The sequence below is a fragment of the Salvelinus fontinalis genome, chromosome 1, assembly GCF_029448725.1.
Source record: "Salvelinus fontinalis isolate EN_2023a chromosome 1, ASM2944872v1, whole genome shotgun sequence".
Classification (NCBI taxonomy): domain Eukaryota; kingdom Metazoa; phylum Chordata; class Actinopteri; order Salmoniformes; family Salmonidae; genus Salvelinus; species Salvelinus fontinalis.
Genome location: NC_074665.1, coordinates 29,221,543 through 29,237,804, shown reverse-complemented (window position 1 = coordinate 29,237,804; position 16,262 = coordinate 29,221,543). Strand labels below are relative to the sequence as shown.

Below are 16,262 nucleotides of genomic sequence, written 5' to 3'. Positions count from 1 at the left end.
CGGGCCCCTCTTCGGACCACCTCCCGGCCATCCTCACATACTTTGTGCCCCCCTTCAGATTTTTGGTTTGCATGACACCCCGGTGCACGTAGTGGGGCCTGGCTCCCACCCCCTGGAGTGCCAGGCCCACCCAATCAGATTGAGACAATATTTGTCTTTTTACCTAAACACCATCAGATAGAATTCATAGCGAGCAGTGAGTTATTCAGACTTGATTAAATATAACAGAACAGATGAACAGGAATGACATTCACTCTCACAGGATGGGTTGCCAAAAAAACTAACTAAAAACCACACCCCCAATAAGCCACGAATATGACTGCATTAAGGCATACTGTATGTCACTGTGCTTCTATGGCTATATGCACCATGCCACTGCCTATTTCATTTGTTCATCTAGAAAACAAGACAGGTCATAATCCAGTGCCTTTATCACTGTCAACGCACCTATATTTAAGATTTAATTAGCTTGAAAATGTGTAATTATTCTCTCAGCCTCATGGTAAAATGTGTAGAAAAGCAAGAGGTGAGCTATAAAACTGCACATTTTCCTCTCTGCCCCATGGCAAAATGTGTATAGTTGCAGGAAATTAGTTTAGCTTTGTGTAAATATGTGCACACGCATTTGTCCTTCCACACTCGGTCCCGGCGGAGCGCGCGCCTCAGCTCTCCGCTGCGAAACTCTGCTGTGAAGTGTGGTCATGTGACGGGCTAGCGAGCCCAGGCGAAGCACAGCCACACGGTTACATGAGACCGAATGCCAGCTTCATTGAAAAAGCTCTGTTATCGAGAGTAGAGACAGGAGGGACAGACGTTTTCAGTGTGCAGACACACAAATAACAACACGCAGAAAGCTCTGGGGAACTCGGCGAAAGGGACATTCTCACAGCCTCAAGAACCTCGGTAGGAGAAAGCAGAAGACACATCGTTTTAAAAGATAAATCAAGCGCAGTGGACACAGCGGGACTAGATTATTCATTCCGATAACTTCTATAAGGGCAACCGCCGTATATTTTTGTTTTATTTTTCCTTTCATTTACTTTTTTCTTTATTTTATCACCTGTCCTCAGAAAAGCTTACAACCAGACGGAGTTGAATTGCAGTGCAGTGCGTAAATAAATTGAACGCAACAGCAGGAGACAGAACAGCTCACCACATTTAGCCTACCAGCAAAATACAGTATATATATATTTTTCCCCATCCTTGGTTCTGCTTGGAGCTGATTTTTGTAAATTTTTTGGAATATGGTTGGGGAAATGGAAACGAAGGAGAAACCGAAGCCTACCCCAGACTATCTCATGCAGCTCATGAATGATAAGAAACTGATGAGCAGCCTACCCAACTTCTGCGGAATTTTTAACCACCTCGAACGGCTGCTTGATGAAGGTAAATTTGGGATCAATGTGTGTGAATAGACAAGCGCCCTAAATTAAGGTAACATCACATGTGTGGTAGCATATGTCACAGTCTGTGCATGGATCCCACATACGTATTCTCTCATAGTGAAAGTGCTGTCTCCCTTCCTTTTAACATAGGTCGACGTTGGGAGCATGTTATTCCTCTGTGGACTGAAATCATAAGCAATGTATTTTACAGAGACGTGAATGTGTTGTCATCATTGGAAAAATCATTATATCAATGCAGACACAACTGTAGGCTTGTCTCCAGTTCTGAATAGTTCCCAATACCCTGGTTTGCATTCGTTTTATGCAAGCCTCCCAACCTTCAGACGTTTCACCCGAAGAGCACACCAGTACTTGTATTCTTGCGTCCTTTAATCCCACTCATGTTGACATAAAACATTTGATTAAAAGGTGAAACCCTAGCCTACCTAAATAGAAAGAAAGATTACAATCTGTTTGGTGATTCGCGTATTCTTCTGAGTTATTTTAGAGTTAACCTAAACTAGACATCGCTTTTGGACTCGATTTCAAGGTAACACGAGGTGGAGGGAAAAGTCCAACATCTGTCTGCATTTAAGACATTGTTTTTTAAAAGAAATGTTTAATACTTTGTCCCGACCTACACAGCCAATATTGTAACCAATTGCACCGTTATCCTCAGAGCGCAACGAAGAGTGAAACATTTCTCACTCCAAACCGTCGTTAAAAAAATGAAAAACGATTTTCCCCTGAGAATATTAGAGAATATTAGTGAAATAATAACTACATTTCGTGTTTATTTATTTGGTGTCCTTCAACAATGTATATTCTAGTTGATATAGATAGGCAATAGTGCGTGTGAGTTAGAGTGCAAGAGAGACTGCTGGGGGTTTGGTGGATGAGGCGCCAGGGGGCTCCCACCGGGTTTCGTCTTCATCTTATTTTATCGCCCATCTCTTTGGGTACCATTTTCCCCTCATTCTGCTACCTTTCACTTTTTAAATTATTTAGGCCTACTAAACTATTTTATATATATCAAACTTTTACATGCCTCATTAGACCCTGTGAGGTTTTATTTGAAGTGATGAGCCTCTTTTTGTGATTAGAATTGTATGATTTTCTATTAATCGCAAGGCATTGCATACCCATTCACTATGGCAGCCTGCCTTGCGTTGCCTTCATAGGCTATATGCCAGCAATTTCAGAAATATTTTGGTGAGTTCAGGAGGTTTTCTTAGCGTGCATGAGGTGCCAGTGAATTCGTTTATTTTGGTTATATCCTACAGTATTGGTGGTGGGGAACGTGACAATTGACTGCGTAATGTCCACAGGTAGAATTGCGCAATGCCTAGACCCTAGACCAGGGGTAGTCAACTATATTTAGCCACGGGCCAATTTTCATCAGAGCGAATGGTCGGGGAGCCAGAAAATAATAATTATTATAATTCATTGACCACAACTAAGTCCCCCAAAATATTTTCATACCTTGATTACATTGAGAAACGATCACATGTCTCTTTTTTTATTTGTGGGAATATTTGGGAAAAGATTTTCATAAATTACACCCATTTTTAGCTGAATTATATCATTTTTGACCAGTATTTTTTTGAAAATAACAAAACTGTCACGGGACCCCTGCCGTAGACCTATACCTCCGCCTCCTATTTCAGGGGCGCGTTCAGCAGGACACAGCGTTTTAGAACGTTCAGACAGAAATATGCTATTTAGAACAGTCATGAATCTCTGACATGTAGAATAAGGAATCGGCTCTATTGGAGGTATTCCTATCTGCAACGTTCCCAATTGTTTTCGTTCTGAACATTACCCAGGTGTTTCTCTCATCTTGTCACGTGAAGAAAATATTGGTATTTTTAGTGAGAGGTAAGGTTTCTAACACACCTTTAAGAACGTCTAACCGCCCACGTCAAATCGAATTTACCATATGTGTGCAAAACAAGTGCTTTCTGTAGAGTTTTGCTGTTTGTCATGTGGTCAGTGGAAGGCTATGTTATACTGCAGCTGATTCAGGGCTAGGCCGTGATGGAGAAACACACCCAACTTAGCCAAAGTGGATGTCCCCGCATATTATTGTCAATCTGTCATGTCATATGTTCACAAATCACCATCCTTAACCATTTGATTCTCAGCTCAGACGAGAGGCCCCACAGTCTCCGCCCACGTGTTCTCGAAGGGGTCTAACTTGTCTAGTGGGCCGGGTTAATCACGGACGCTCTCGCTCACGAGTTCCTGCTTTTCGCGTTGGTTTCGGTCTGAAGCATCAGTGCTTGATGGAGCTGCAGGCCTTGCTGGTGTGAGTGAGAAGGGGGGGGGGGGGGGGGGGGGGGTTGTGAGGAGCGGAGGGTTTGGGTGGTGCTGGAACGCAGCTGTGTGTGAGGAAAGCAGATCCCTCCGCTTCGCACAGCACTCCCGCTCATCTGGAAAGATTTCTGTATTTATTCCACAGGACGCACAAGAAAGAGAAACGTAGGCCTAACGTGAATACATTCCCAGGGACCATAGGATACACACACACACACACACACACACACACACACACACACACACACACACACACACACACACACACACACACACACACACACACACACACACACACCGTGTGATATTGTGTGATAGTACAGCTGCTTAAGAAGTACAATATGGCACATGTAAATCCCCCGTAGTACATTCGAGTTTCGATGCACTGTACACTATTCTGAAGAACTCTCTCCTTCACTTCCCCCTTTTCACTGCATGGCTGTGCTCAATACTAGGCACTAGGATTAGAACTGAGAAAAGCGTGCCTACGGTCTCAGCACTAATTGGATGGCCAATTTACAGAAACTCTTCATCACTCAGTCATATAGTACACATCACGCAAATCAGATCATTTCCCGTGTGCGTGCCTGCACGTGATTGTGCGAGTCCGAGTGGGTTCGCAAGTGTACATTTGCGAGCGTTGCTGTCAGTTTGTGTCTTCCTGTTAGTCTGTTCTGTATGTGGCTGATAAGCCAGGTCTGTCTAAGTGCTGGGATGTGATGTGCAGACAGACAGAGAGATATCTGAGTCAGTGCACGCACCCTTTGGCCAGATAGACCGTGGGGCGGATTGAGACACTAGTTTCACTTCCACTAGCACACTCAGGTCTGACCTCCAATAATACCACAAATGACATGTAGCTGAGGTGTAGTTGACTCAGCCCCCCCCCACACACACACACACACACCATTCCCCTTAGCTGTGTGTGCCTGTGCAGGTGCATGTGTGTGTTCTATTTGATCAACAGGACATTTTGTAAATAATAGTAATTCCAATCATCAATTGATTTAGCCTATGTTCCACGTGCGTTCACTGTATGCGGACTGGATTAGTGAGTGACGCCAACCACTGGGCAGAGACATCAATTCAACGTCTATTACACGTTGGTTCAACGTCATTTCATTCAAAAGACATGGAGCCAACGTTGATTCGGCCAGTGTGTGCCCAGTGGGCAGTGTTACAGTAATGTAAAGTGGGATGGATTATTCCTTGCGTGATCTGGCTACACGTATGCATCTGCGGTAATGTGTACAATCGGATTTGTTATAGGGAGGGTGAATTCACCTAGTATACAATATCCTCATAGCGCCAGTCTGTAGCTGTGCTTTTCCATTGCCGGTATCAGCCGAGCGACGCTAAATCACTGGGTTTTGCAGACCTCAGCGTTATGCCGCTTTCTAGAGGGGGGGGGGGGGGGGGGGGGGGGGGGGGCTGGCGTATAAAATATCATCTACAGCTTGTGCTTGGCCGCAACGTTGATCATACGTGACGCTCCAAGTCGGTGTTTTCTTCTCTCCTCTGTTGTGATCTGCTGTGGTCTGCGGTGAAGAATGAAAAGAGATAAATGAGTATGGAAACGCAGCCGCATCACTGATGCTGATGGAGGGCTATATCTCATCCCACAGAGGATGCGTTTGTAGGAGATGGCTGTCTGATAACCCCGGTGCACCTGTGTGCAACGGCTGTGACTGAGAACTGATAATAGATTGTGTGTGCATGGGGAGAGTGTGCGGGTGTGTGTGTGTGTGTGTGTTTTTGGTCTTACCATCCTTGTGGGGACCAGAAGTCCTCACAAGGATAGTAAAACAAGGAAAATTCGGACAAGTGTGGGCATTTTGCCAGTCCCCACAAGGAAAAAGGCTATTGTGTGTGTGTGTATGTGTGTGTACTTAGTGTACTTGCTATTAGTTTGTGCTTTTCTCCAGTGACGTTCAAGTGCGGCAAGGTAACTCATCACAGAACCACCTGGATTATTAATAATACTAGCTAGGTGTGCCCTGGGCAGGCGAGTTTCAGTGACATTACTACCGAACCATGTCTAGATGGTCATGGTCAGAAAGTATCAGTGACCATATGACTCAGGTAAAAGTTGTCCCAGTCATTACTGGGTATGTGAGATGAGCCCCCTCATCTGAGCACTGAGCCCGGCCCTGAGCTGTCATCTGTGAGTGATGTGTCTGCGCGGTGGCCCAGAGCAGACGACACAGCTGCGTACTGATGCGCAGACTGATGCCACTGTTAGTGCAGATGAATGCTCTCAATGGACCGTCAGTGCAGCCAGCCATGCAGGGCTGCTCCGCTCTGTAATAAAGGTGATGAATTTAATCACTGCTATAGGTACTCTGGTACTCTACTCTGTATGCCCCAGCCCCAATACACACTCAAATGGATGGGAGGAGAGGTTAGTAGAAGAAGAGAGCAAGGCCAAGGAGCTTATGATGAATAACTTTTAAGGTATGTGTGTGTGTGTGTGTGTGTGTGTGTGTGTGTGTGTGTGTGTGTGTGTGTGTGTGTGTGTGTGTGTGTGTGTGTGTGTGTGTGTGTGTGTGTGTGTGTGTGTGTGTGTGTGTGTGTGTGTGTGTGTGTGTGTGTGTGTGTGTGTGTGTGTGTGTGTGTGTGTGTGTGTGTGAGAGAGACCCCACTGGGTGCCACTACTGTATGTTTTGTTTAACCAAAATGAATTGCCCACATTAACTGTATCCAAAGTGTTTGACAACTCATTTATCTTCATTGAGTTATTAGCTAGCTGTTATTGTCTTTTCTATTTATATGGACCACTAGCACATGAAACGACCCTGGGAAACCACATTGAAGAGTTCATATGTTTCACTAGAGTGACGGTTAACAAGAAACAAGTTTACTTCCCCAGGATAGTTAGTGGTTCACTAGCGTGACAAGAAGAAGACTCTAACAGGGGTCGTTAAACGCACTCAGCGTCCCAGAGAGACAGGAGCTGGCTGCGTCAGGGAGTGGTAATCAACACACACAGAGGGATCATTCCAAGGTCTCCTCTTCGCCATTAAACGTTGCGGAAGGATGCAGGTTGATGGTTGATCTCAGGTGTAGTCTCCTCATATCTCGTCATGTTGTGACCGTGTGTCTGCCTCTGACTCACTGTCTCTTTCTCTCTTCTATCTCCGTATGGCCTTATCACTCTCTCTCTCTCTCTCTCTCTCTCTCTCTCTCTCTCTCTCTCTCTCTCTCTCTCTCTCTCTCTCTCTCTTTCTCTTTCTCTCTCTCTCTCTCTCTCTCTCTCTCTCTCTCTCTCCCTCTCTCTCTCTCTCTCTCTCTCTCTCTCTCTCCCTCTCTCCCTCTCTCCCTCTCTCCCTCTCTCCCTCTCTCCCTCTCTCTCTCTCAAGCATCAAGGAGTCCCAGAGAGACCGGAGAAACCTTCCAACTCATCTCACAATTAGACTAAGTGGTTCTATTCATCACATAATTGGAGTAATTAATTAATTTTAGAAGTGAAGTAGGGTTTTGGCGGGGGGGGCTCACATTTTCCCTGTGTTGTGGAGTAACTGTTCCGTCTTTTACGTAGGGTATGCACTGCAGCATTAGGAGGGATGGGGAGAAGGGCACCTTAGGGACAAAGATGGCGAAGCCTGTGCTTTTTCGGTTAGTTGATACGGTGTGTTGTTGTCTATGCCTGCGTCAGAACCTGTGACATCTTTTGTACATGTTTGAAAAGCACATTTCACCCTCGGTATTCAGTCTGTATCAAGAGGTTAGAATTACAGCTAGAGTACCTCAACCTGACCGCTGTGGCAGATAGACTATGTATGATATTGGCTCATCATAAATAGAGGGCAGGTCCCTACCAGGTCAGTCGCGTGAAGCGATAGAGGCTTTCCCTCGTCCCTTTAAACCCCCTAGAGTCGATTGACCCACCGGCGCGTCAATCTAAGTAAGATAATAAGAAATCCCCATCAAAATCCGTCAGTTTAAGTTAAGAGATCTCTTTTTTTGGGGTCATTTTGGGTCATTGGTCATTCCTTCAATTCGCAAGAGGCTGAATGTATCTCACAGGAGAAAGCATCCGAGCGAGCGGAAACTGCGCCCCTCCGTCGCTCTACGTGTAGGCCATCTATCTGATGCCGTCTGGGCCAAACGAGTATGACATTGTTGCCGTCCGTAGCATAGTAGGCAAGGGAAGCCGGCGAGTATCTGGCCTCCCATGACAAAAAAAGTGGGCTATACTGAGCGAGCTCAATTGTGAAGGGTCCTGGCGCACCCAAAAAAAGTGTCATGGGATGCCATCTTGGATTTGGCGTCACTCCTATCAAATCACATTGACAGCATACGTCATCGACAGGAAAACCTGAATTGTTGCATTTCATTTGGGTGTTGTCCTGCGGTGGCTAGCTAGCCAGCTAGTTAAAATTGTGCCTTTCCTAAATTAGCCATGGATTGAGATAGGGATTTGGACTTGTGGTTTTACTTCATTCTCCGTATGATTATCCGGCCAATGATTATAGCAGCGATTCTGATCCAACCATTAATTCATACATTGTTGTGCCCCTGGCATGAGAGGATGAAAGTTCAATATGTAGCTAGATGTAGAAGGCTAATGTTAACTGGCTAACATTGCCCATGAATGGAAGTTAGGCTAGCGAACAAGCATTTTAGCCAGCTACCTAGGACACCAAAACATGAAAGCATGTACTGTATGACAGAGTGATAGACCGTTTCTTCAACATGAAAGAGAGGAGGAGGGGGTTGGCATTTCTCTACAAGTAGGGTGAGTCAGCATGTTTTTCTACTTGCAGGAACGCGCACGCACGCACACACAGAAATCATAACCATGGATAGCCGTATCATATTTAGCTCACGTTGATTGGACTAAATCGTTTTTGGTCTCTTTTAGTTGCCGCTGTATTAGACTAAGCTAAGCTAGGTGATTTGATGATGTTGAAATTGTAAAGTTTTCTTTGCGTCTTGTGGTAACTCTCTGGGGTTCTAAATCGATAGTTGTTTAGCGGTCTGAATATGTCAGAAACATTAACTTGCTTGACCACACTGTAGGTCATGGAACTGTCTGTTACTGTACATGGAATTTGTTTTGTGAACTTAACTGGACAAAGGTTGTTGGGGGGGGGTTATTTTACCCATGCACCGCTACTGCTATTATGAACACTCTGAAAAGGGGAGACTCTCACGAACACAATGGTGTTCTCTATGACCCCCACAAGTGTAACATGACTCTTCTGAAGGTAACCGGTACCGGTTTAAAAATACAAACGGAAGTATGAAGGTAGTTTGTGCAGTGCCTTCGGAAAGTATTCAGACCTTTGACTTTTTTCACGTTGTTACGTTACAGCTTTGTTCTAAAATGGATTAAATCTTTTTTTCCCCTCACCAATCTACACACAATACCCCATAATGACAAAGGCAAAACAGATTTGTAGAGATATTTGCATTTTTAAAAATGTAAATATGACATTTACATATGTATTCAGACCATTTCCTCAGTACTTTGTTGAAGCACCTTTGGCAGCTATTACAGCATCGAGTCTTCTTGGGTATGACACTACAAGCTTGGCACACCTGTATTTGGGGAGTTTCTCCCATTCTTCTCTGCAGATCCTCTCAAGCTCTGTCAGGTTGGATGGGGAGTGTCACTACACAGCTATTTTCAGGTCTCTCCAAAGATGTTCAATCGGGTTCAAGTCCGTGCTCTGGTTGGGCCACTCAAGGACATTCAGAGACTTGTCCCAAAGCCACTCCTGCGTTGTCTTGGCTGTCTTCTTAGGGCTGTTGTCCTGTTGGAAGGTGAACCTTCACCCCAGTCTGAGGTACTGAGCGCTCTGGAGCAGGTTTTCATCAAGGATCTCTATACTTTGCTCCGTTGATATTGCCCTCTATCCCTGCTGCTGAAAAACATCCCCACAGCATGATGCTGCCACCACCATGCTTCACCGTAGGGATGGTTCCAGGTTTACTCCAGACGTGATGCTTGGCATTCAGGCCAAAGAGTTCAATCTTGGTTTCATCAGACCAGATAATCTTGTTTTTCATGGTCTGAGAGTCTTTAGGCAATCTCCAAGTGGGCAGTCATGTGCCTTTTACTGAGGAGTGGCTTCTGTCTGACCACTCAACCATAAAGGCCAGATTTGGTAGAGTGTTGTAGAGATGGTTGTCCTTCTGGAAGGTTCTCCCATCTCCACAGAGGAACTCTAGAGCTCTGTCAGAGTGGCCATTGGGTTCTTGGTCACCTCTCTGACCAAGGCGCCTCAGTTTGGCCAGGTGGCCAGCTCTAGGAAGAGTCTCGGTGGTTCCAAACCTCTTCCACTTAAGAATGGAGGCCACTGTGTTCTTGGGGACCTTCAATGCTGCAGACATTTTTTGGTACCCTTCCCCAGATCTTTGTCTCAACACAATCCTGTCTTGGAACTCTACAGACTATTCCTTCAACCTCGTTTTTTTTTTTTGCTCTGACATGCACTGTCAACTGTTGGACCTTATATAGACAGGTCTGTGCCTTTCCAAATCATGTCCAATCAATTGAATTTACCACAGATGGACTCCAATCAAGTTGTAGAAACATCTCAAGGACGATCAATGGAAACAGGATGCACCTAAGCTCAATTTCGAGTCTATTAGCAAAGGGTCTGAATAGTATGTATATTAGGTATTTCTGTTTTTTTACTTTTAATACATTTGCCAACACTTCTACAAACCTGTTTTCACTTTGTCATTATGGGGTGTTGTGTGTAGATTGCTGAGGTCTATTTTTTGAGAATACGGCTGTAACGTAATAATGTGGAAAAAGTAAAGGGGTCTGAATACTTTCCGAAGGCACTGTATTTATAAAAAATAATATATATACAGTACCAGTCAAAAGGTTGGACACCTACTCATTCCAGGGTTTTTATTTATTTTTTACTATTTTATACATTGTAGAATAATAGTGAAGACATCAAAACTATCAAATAACACATATGGAATCATGTAGTAACCAAAAAGTGTTTAACAAATCAAAATATATTTTAGATTTTATATTCTTCAAAGTAGCCACGCTTTGCCTTGGTGACAGCTTTGCGCACTCTTGGCATTCTCTCAACCAGCTTTAGCTGGAATGCTTTTCCAACAGGGGTTGAAGGATTTTCCACACATGCTGAGCACTTATTGGCTGCTTTTCCTTCACTCTGGGGTCCAACTCATCCCAAACCATCTCAATTGGACTGAGGTCGGGTGATTGTGGAGGCCAGGTCATCTGATGCAGCACTCCATCACTCTCCTTCTTGGTCAAATAGCCCTTGCACAGCCTTCAAGGTGTGTTTTGGGTCATTGTCCTGTTGAAAAAAAAATGATAGTCCCACTAAGCGCAAACCAGATGGGATGGTGTATCGTGCAGAATGATGTGGTAGCCATGCTGGTTAAGTGTGCCTTGAATTCTAAATAAATCTTAGACCGTGTCACCAGCAAAGCACCCCCACACTATCACACCTCCTTTGCGTCTCACAAAGACACGGCGGTTGAAACCAAAAATCGCACATTTGGACTCATCAGACCAAAGGACAGATTTCCACCGGTCTAATGTCCATTGCTTGTGTTTCTTGATAAGTCTCTTCTTATCATTGGTGTCCTGTAGTAGTGTTTCTTTGCAGCAATTAAACCACGAAGGCCTGATTCATGTAGTCTCCTCTGAACAGTTGATGTTGAGATGTTTCTGTTACTTGATCTCTGTGAAGCATTTATTTGGGGTGCAATTGCTGAGACTGGTAACTCTAATGAACTTATCCTCTGCTGCAGAGGTAACTCTGGGTCTTCATCTCCCATTTCATGAGAGCCAGTTTCATCATAGTGCTTGATGGTTTTTGCAACTGTACTTGAAGAAACGTTAAAAGTTCTTGACATTTTCTGGATTGACTGACCTTCATGTCTTAAAGTAATGCTGTACTGTCATTTCTCTTTGATTTTTTGAGCTCTTCTTGCCATAATATGGACTTGGTCTTTTACCAAATATGGCTATCTTCTGTATACCACCCCTTCCTTGTGTTAATTGAAATGCATTCCAGGTGACTACCCCATGAAGCTGGTTGAGAGAATGCCAAGAGTGTGCAAAGCTGTCATCAAAGCAAAGTGTGGCTACTTTGAAGAATCTTAAATATGTGTAACACTTTTTGGGGTTACTACATGATTCCATATGTGTTATTTCATAGTTTTGATGTCTTCACTATTATTGTACAATGTTGAAAATAGTCAAATAAAGAAAAACCCTGGAATGTATTCAACTGAAATTTGTCTTCCGCATTTAACCCAACATCTCTGAATCAGAGAGGTGCGGGGCTCTGCCTTAATCGGCATCCACATCTTCAGGCACCCGGAGAACAGTGGGTTAACTGCCTCGCTCAGGGGTAGAACGAAAGATTTTTTACCTTGTCAGCTTGGGGATTCGATCTAACCTCTTGGCTACCTGCTGCCCCATGAGTATGTGTGTCAACTTTTTACTGGTACTATGTGTATATATATATATATTTTCTGTGTTTTCTTATATCTCCTAGATTTAGGACACTTCAAAACCTCGTTTCTTATGATCGATTTTTTTGACTGTCCTTTTTGCCATTTACGTCTTAGATTCTAAAGAATTACAGAGCGACTGCCTTTAACAAACGAATCCAACTTAAAAGTGATGACATACAAAAAGTGAAATACTTTTTTTTTTTTTTTTTTTTACTAAAGAAAGATCTATAAATGATCACTCCGATCTTAAGACCTTGGATCTACCCACAACAGCCAAAGGTCACTGGGTCAACGTGCTATTAGTTTAGTCATCCCTTCACAAGACTAAACACTCAATCTCACGAGACAATCAATCTCTATTCCGTAGGGGAGACCGTTTCGGCTTTAGCCGCGCTCTGTATTAATGCGCATCATTATTCCGTTCTCCCTGCGATGCCAGCACTATGCGAGAATACATCAGTGTGTACTTCTATAATGCGTTCACATTTCTCATTTTAAAATCACTCTCTGCAATTGAAACCCCTTTCTACCACGGAACGTTGAGTAAGTAAGTCATCCGCAGGGTTACAGTATTACGGCTGTGTGGTGGGGGGGGGGGGGAGATGTGGAGGGATGGGGTGGAGGACTAAGGGGTGGGCATGAAAAAGAGCATGTGAAAAAAAAATGGATGAAACCTATTTATTGAAACGTGAAAAAGTTGAAATGCTCAGGCAACGTGTGACCTCGTTTTTTAGCTTATGTCAAATGATGGCTCGCTGTCTACCCTTGCTTTTCAAATCGAAGCGCATAAGTTAGACTGGACCATCTGTACAGATACTGCAATGTTAATTACCCTGCTGTAATTCATTTCAAAAGCCAATAAAGAATAGCGCTGTAAAACTGTGAGTGCTTCAACCTTTCAAGCCTGTAGGTCTTCTGCGTCAGCCTCTTTTGAGCACGGGCTATTTTTCTTCCACTTCTCGACACAAAGTTACCGCTTCAACACATTCTGGAATTGTTGTTTGCTTGGGGAATCTAAAAGATTGATGTGTTTTCCCTCTGTCAGCAGCTCAAAGTTCAAGGTGTGGTAGGAGTTGGAGGTTCCTTATTTTCTCATTTGAATCTCATCACTTTCCGAGGTGATTTTGAAATGTTCTGGGCTGGTGCCCAAGTCCACTCTAAAGGACATTCAAAGGTATCCACCTAATGAACCATCTATTAGACCGCCTAGTTTAATGCTGATAAAGAGCACCAAGACCCGGCTGTGAAAAATGAGCAATCCTTGACCTCAATTATCTCGGCTCACTAAGGGCTCAAAGGAGAGAGAGATGATTCTTTACTCTTTTGAAGGTGGATTATAAGTGTCTTAAATTTTGCCTGCAAGATGTTAGATTAGTTGAAATACTGTAGGCCGATCTTTAGTTGGAACATTGAGGTTGAGAAGTGTGAATGATCTCTTTTGGATGTGTTAAGCTGAGTTCTCATACTGCTCACCACATGTGATTTCGGTCCTGAATTTTTATTTTTGTCCAGATGTGCAACACGAAATCGTTTTATTTAGGCTCTGAATTTTTTTTTCTTTTTCTTAGAGCTAACTGATAATGTTTGCCGATAATTTGGACGGATCCTCCGTCCGACCTCCCATCCTCAAAACATGTGATACCTGCCGCCACTCATTAACAAGCATTAAGCCATTAACTCCTTAACCGCATGTCTCGTGACAGCCCAACCCAATTATGTCAGCCTAAGCCAGAGCAGAACAGCGCAGGAACTGAAGTTTTATCAGTATGTTGCTGTGTTCATCCAGAAAGGAAATCACTGAGCGCAGTTTGTATCTCGTATATTTGCCTTAGCTGTGTGGCTAAATCGGACCACGTTTCAGCATAACTGCCTACTAACGTTTGTGCAAGCTTCAACCATAGTTGTAAATGAACCAAATGTGGCCCGTTCAGTATCTCACAGTCTCGCATTTGCTCAGTGTCTCTCTGAGTGTCTTACATTATCTCATTGTCGCTGAGCGTCTCGCATTAGCTCAATGTCTCTGAGCGTCTCGCATTAGCTCAATGTCTCTGAGCGTCTCGCATTAGCTCAATGTCGCTGAGCGTCTCGCATTAGCTCAATGTCTCTGAGCGTCTCATATAAGCTCAATGTCTCTGAGTGTCTAACATTAGCCCAGTATCTCATAGCATCAGTGTCTTACTCTGTCTCAGTGTCTCTCAGTATCTCAAATCAAATCCTAGTTCACTGGTCACGTACACAGATTTGCAGATCTTATCGCAGGTGCAGTGAAACGCTTATGTTTCTAGCTCCAACAGTGCGGTAATGCCTAGAAACACAAAACAATACACACATAATAATAAAAAACTACAAAAGAAAGAAATGAATTAGCAATGTCAGAGTCCGGAATATGAATATATAGAATTGTGTGTGTATAGACAGTACGGACAGTATGTGAATAGAACAGGTGTGTACAGCAGTAGTTCTATAGAATGAACCATGACTAGAATACAGTATATACATATAAAGTGTGTAAAACAGTATGTCAGCATTAGTAAAAGGAGCAGTCTCTAAGGTACAGGGTAGAGTAGTGGGTGGTAGCCGGCTAGTCACAGTGTCTAAGGTTCAGGGCAGGGTACTGGGCAGAAGCCAGCTAGTGGTAACTGTTTAACAGTCTGATGGCCTGGAGATAGAAGCTGTTTATCAGTCTCTCATTCTCAGCTTTGATGCATCTGTACTGTCTCCGCCTTCTAGATGGTAGCGGGATGAACAGGCCATGGCTCAGGTGTCACTCTAATTCAGTGTCTATCTGTGTGTCTTTCCTCCAGTTTGTTTTTGCCCAGGCCTGTAGAGAGATGGCAGTGAGCCCGTCAGGCCAGCCCCGGGGCATGTGGCATCCATGTCACTGTTGCGCTGTGTCCATATGCTTCCCTCCATGCTCAGCCCAGCACAATCCTCTCTGCTGGCCCACATTAGCCATCACCACTGAGAATCATAATTTCCTTTGTGTTAGCACCTCCTGAGGCAGCAACTGCTCAAAAGCAGCTCGCTACAGTATACCTGTCACGTTGGTATGAATGATTCGGGAGACAGGCGCAGGAATGCGTAATAGGTTATTTGAGAGAACCTATTCCCCATCAGGAGACTGAAAAGATTTGGCATGGGTCCTCAGATCCTCAGAAAGTTCTACAGCTGCACCATCGAGAGCATCCTGACGGGTTGCATCACTGCCTGGTATGGCAAATGCTCGGCCTCCGACCGCAAAGCACTACAGAGGGTAGTGCGTACGGCCCAGTACATCACTGGGGCCAAGCTTCCTGCTATCCAGTGCCTCTATACCAGGCGGTGTCAAAGACTCCAGCCACCCTAGTCATTGGCTGTTCTCTCTGCTACCGCACGGCAAGCGGTACCGGAGCACCAAGTCTAGGTCCAAGAGGCTGCTAAACAGCTTCTACCCCGAAGCCATAAGACTCCTGAACAGCTAATCAAATGGCTACCCAGACTATTTGCACCCCCCCCACCCACTCCGCTGCTGCTACTCTCTGTTATTATCTCTGTTATTACATAGCCACTTTAACAACCCTACCTGCATGTACATAATTATCTCAAATATCTCAACACCGGTGCCCCCGCACATTGACACATTGACTCTGTACCGGTACCCCCTGTATATAACCCCGCTATTGTTATTTACTGCTGCTCTTTATATATTTTTTTCTTCTCTCTTTTTAAAAAAACACGTTTTTTTCAGTATTTTCTTAAAACTGCATTGTTGGTTAAGGGCTTGTAAATACGCATTTCTCTGTTGTATTCGGCACATGTGACAAATAAAATTTGATTTGATTTATTCTTGTAACAATAATCGACAGGAGAAGGGTAAACCAAGGGCACACTTATACAATTTCTAATCACTGGGAATAGGGGTCAGCTGTGCGTAATGAAAGTTCCGGAGGGATCCGTGACAATACCCATGCACTTACATACATACAAACACATTCAATACTACCTTATACATACAGTGCATTCGGAAAGTGTTCAGACCCCTTGACTTTTTCCACATTTTGTTACGTTACAGCCTTGTTCTGAAATTCAATTTTTTTTAATCCATCCATCTCCACGCAA

The 16,262-nt window shown here is 44.1% G+C and overlaps 1 protein-coding gene across 3 annotated transcripts in view; it reads left to right on the top strand.

Annotated features, from left to right (window-relative positions):
- Positions 1–658: 658 nt before the first annotated feature.
- Positions 659–16,262, top strand: part of LOC129852688 (KH domain-containing RNA-binding protein QKI-like) — a 103,584-nt gene continuing 87,980 nt past the window's right edge. The window contains exon 1 of one of the 3 annotated variants that reach the window (XM_055918292.1): positions 659–1,386. In XM_055918292.1, the coding sequence (XP_055774267.1) occupies positions 1,245–1,386 (142 nt within the window). In that variant the 5' untranslated portion in view covers positions 659–1,244. The remainder of the gene's footprint in view (positions 1,387–16,262) is intronic. The other 2 variants (XM_055918304.1, XM_055918295.1) reach the window with 2 other exon arrangements.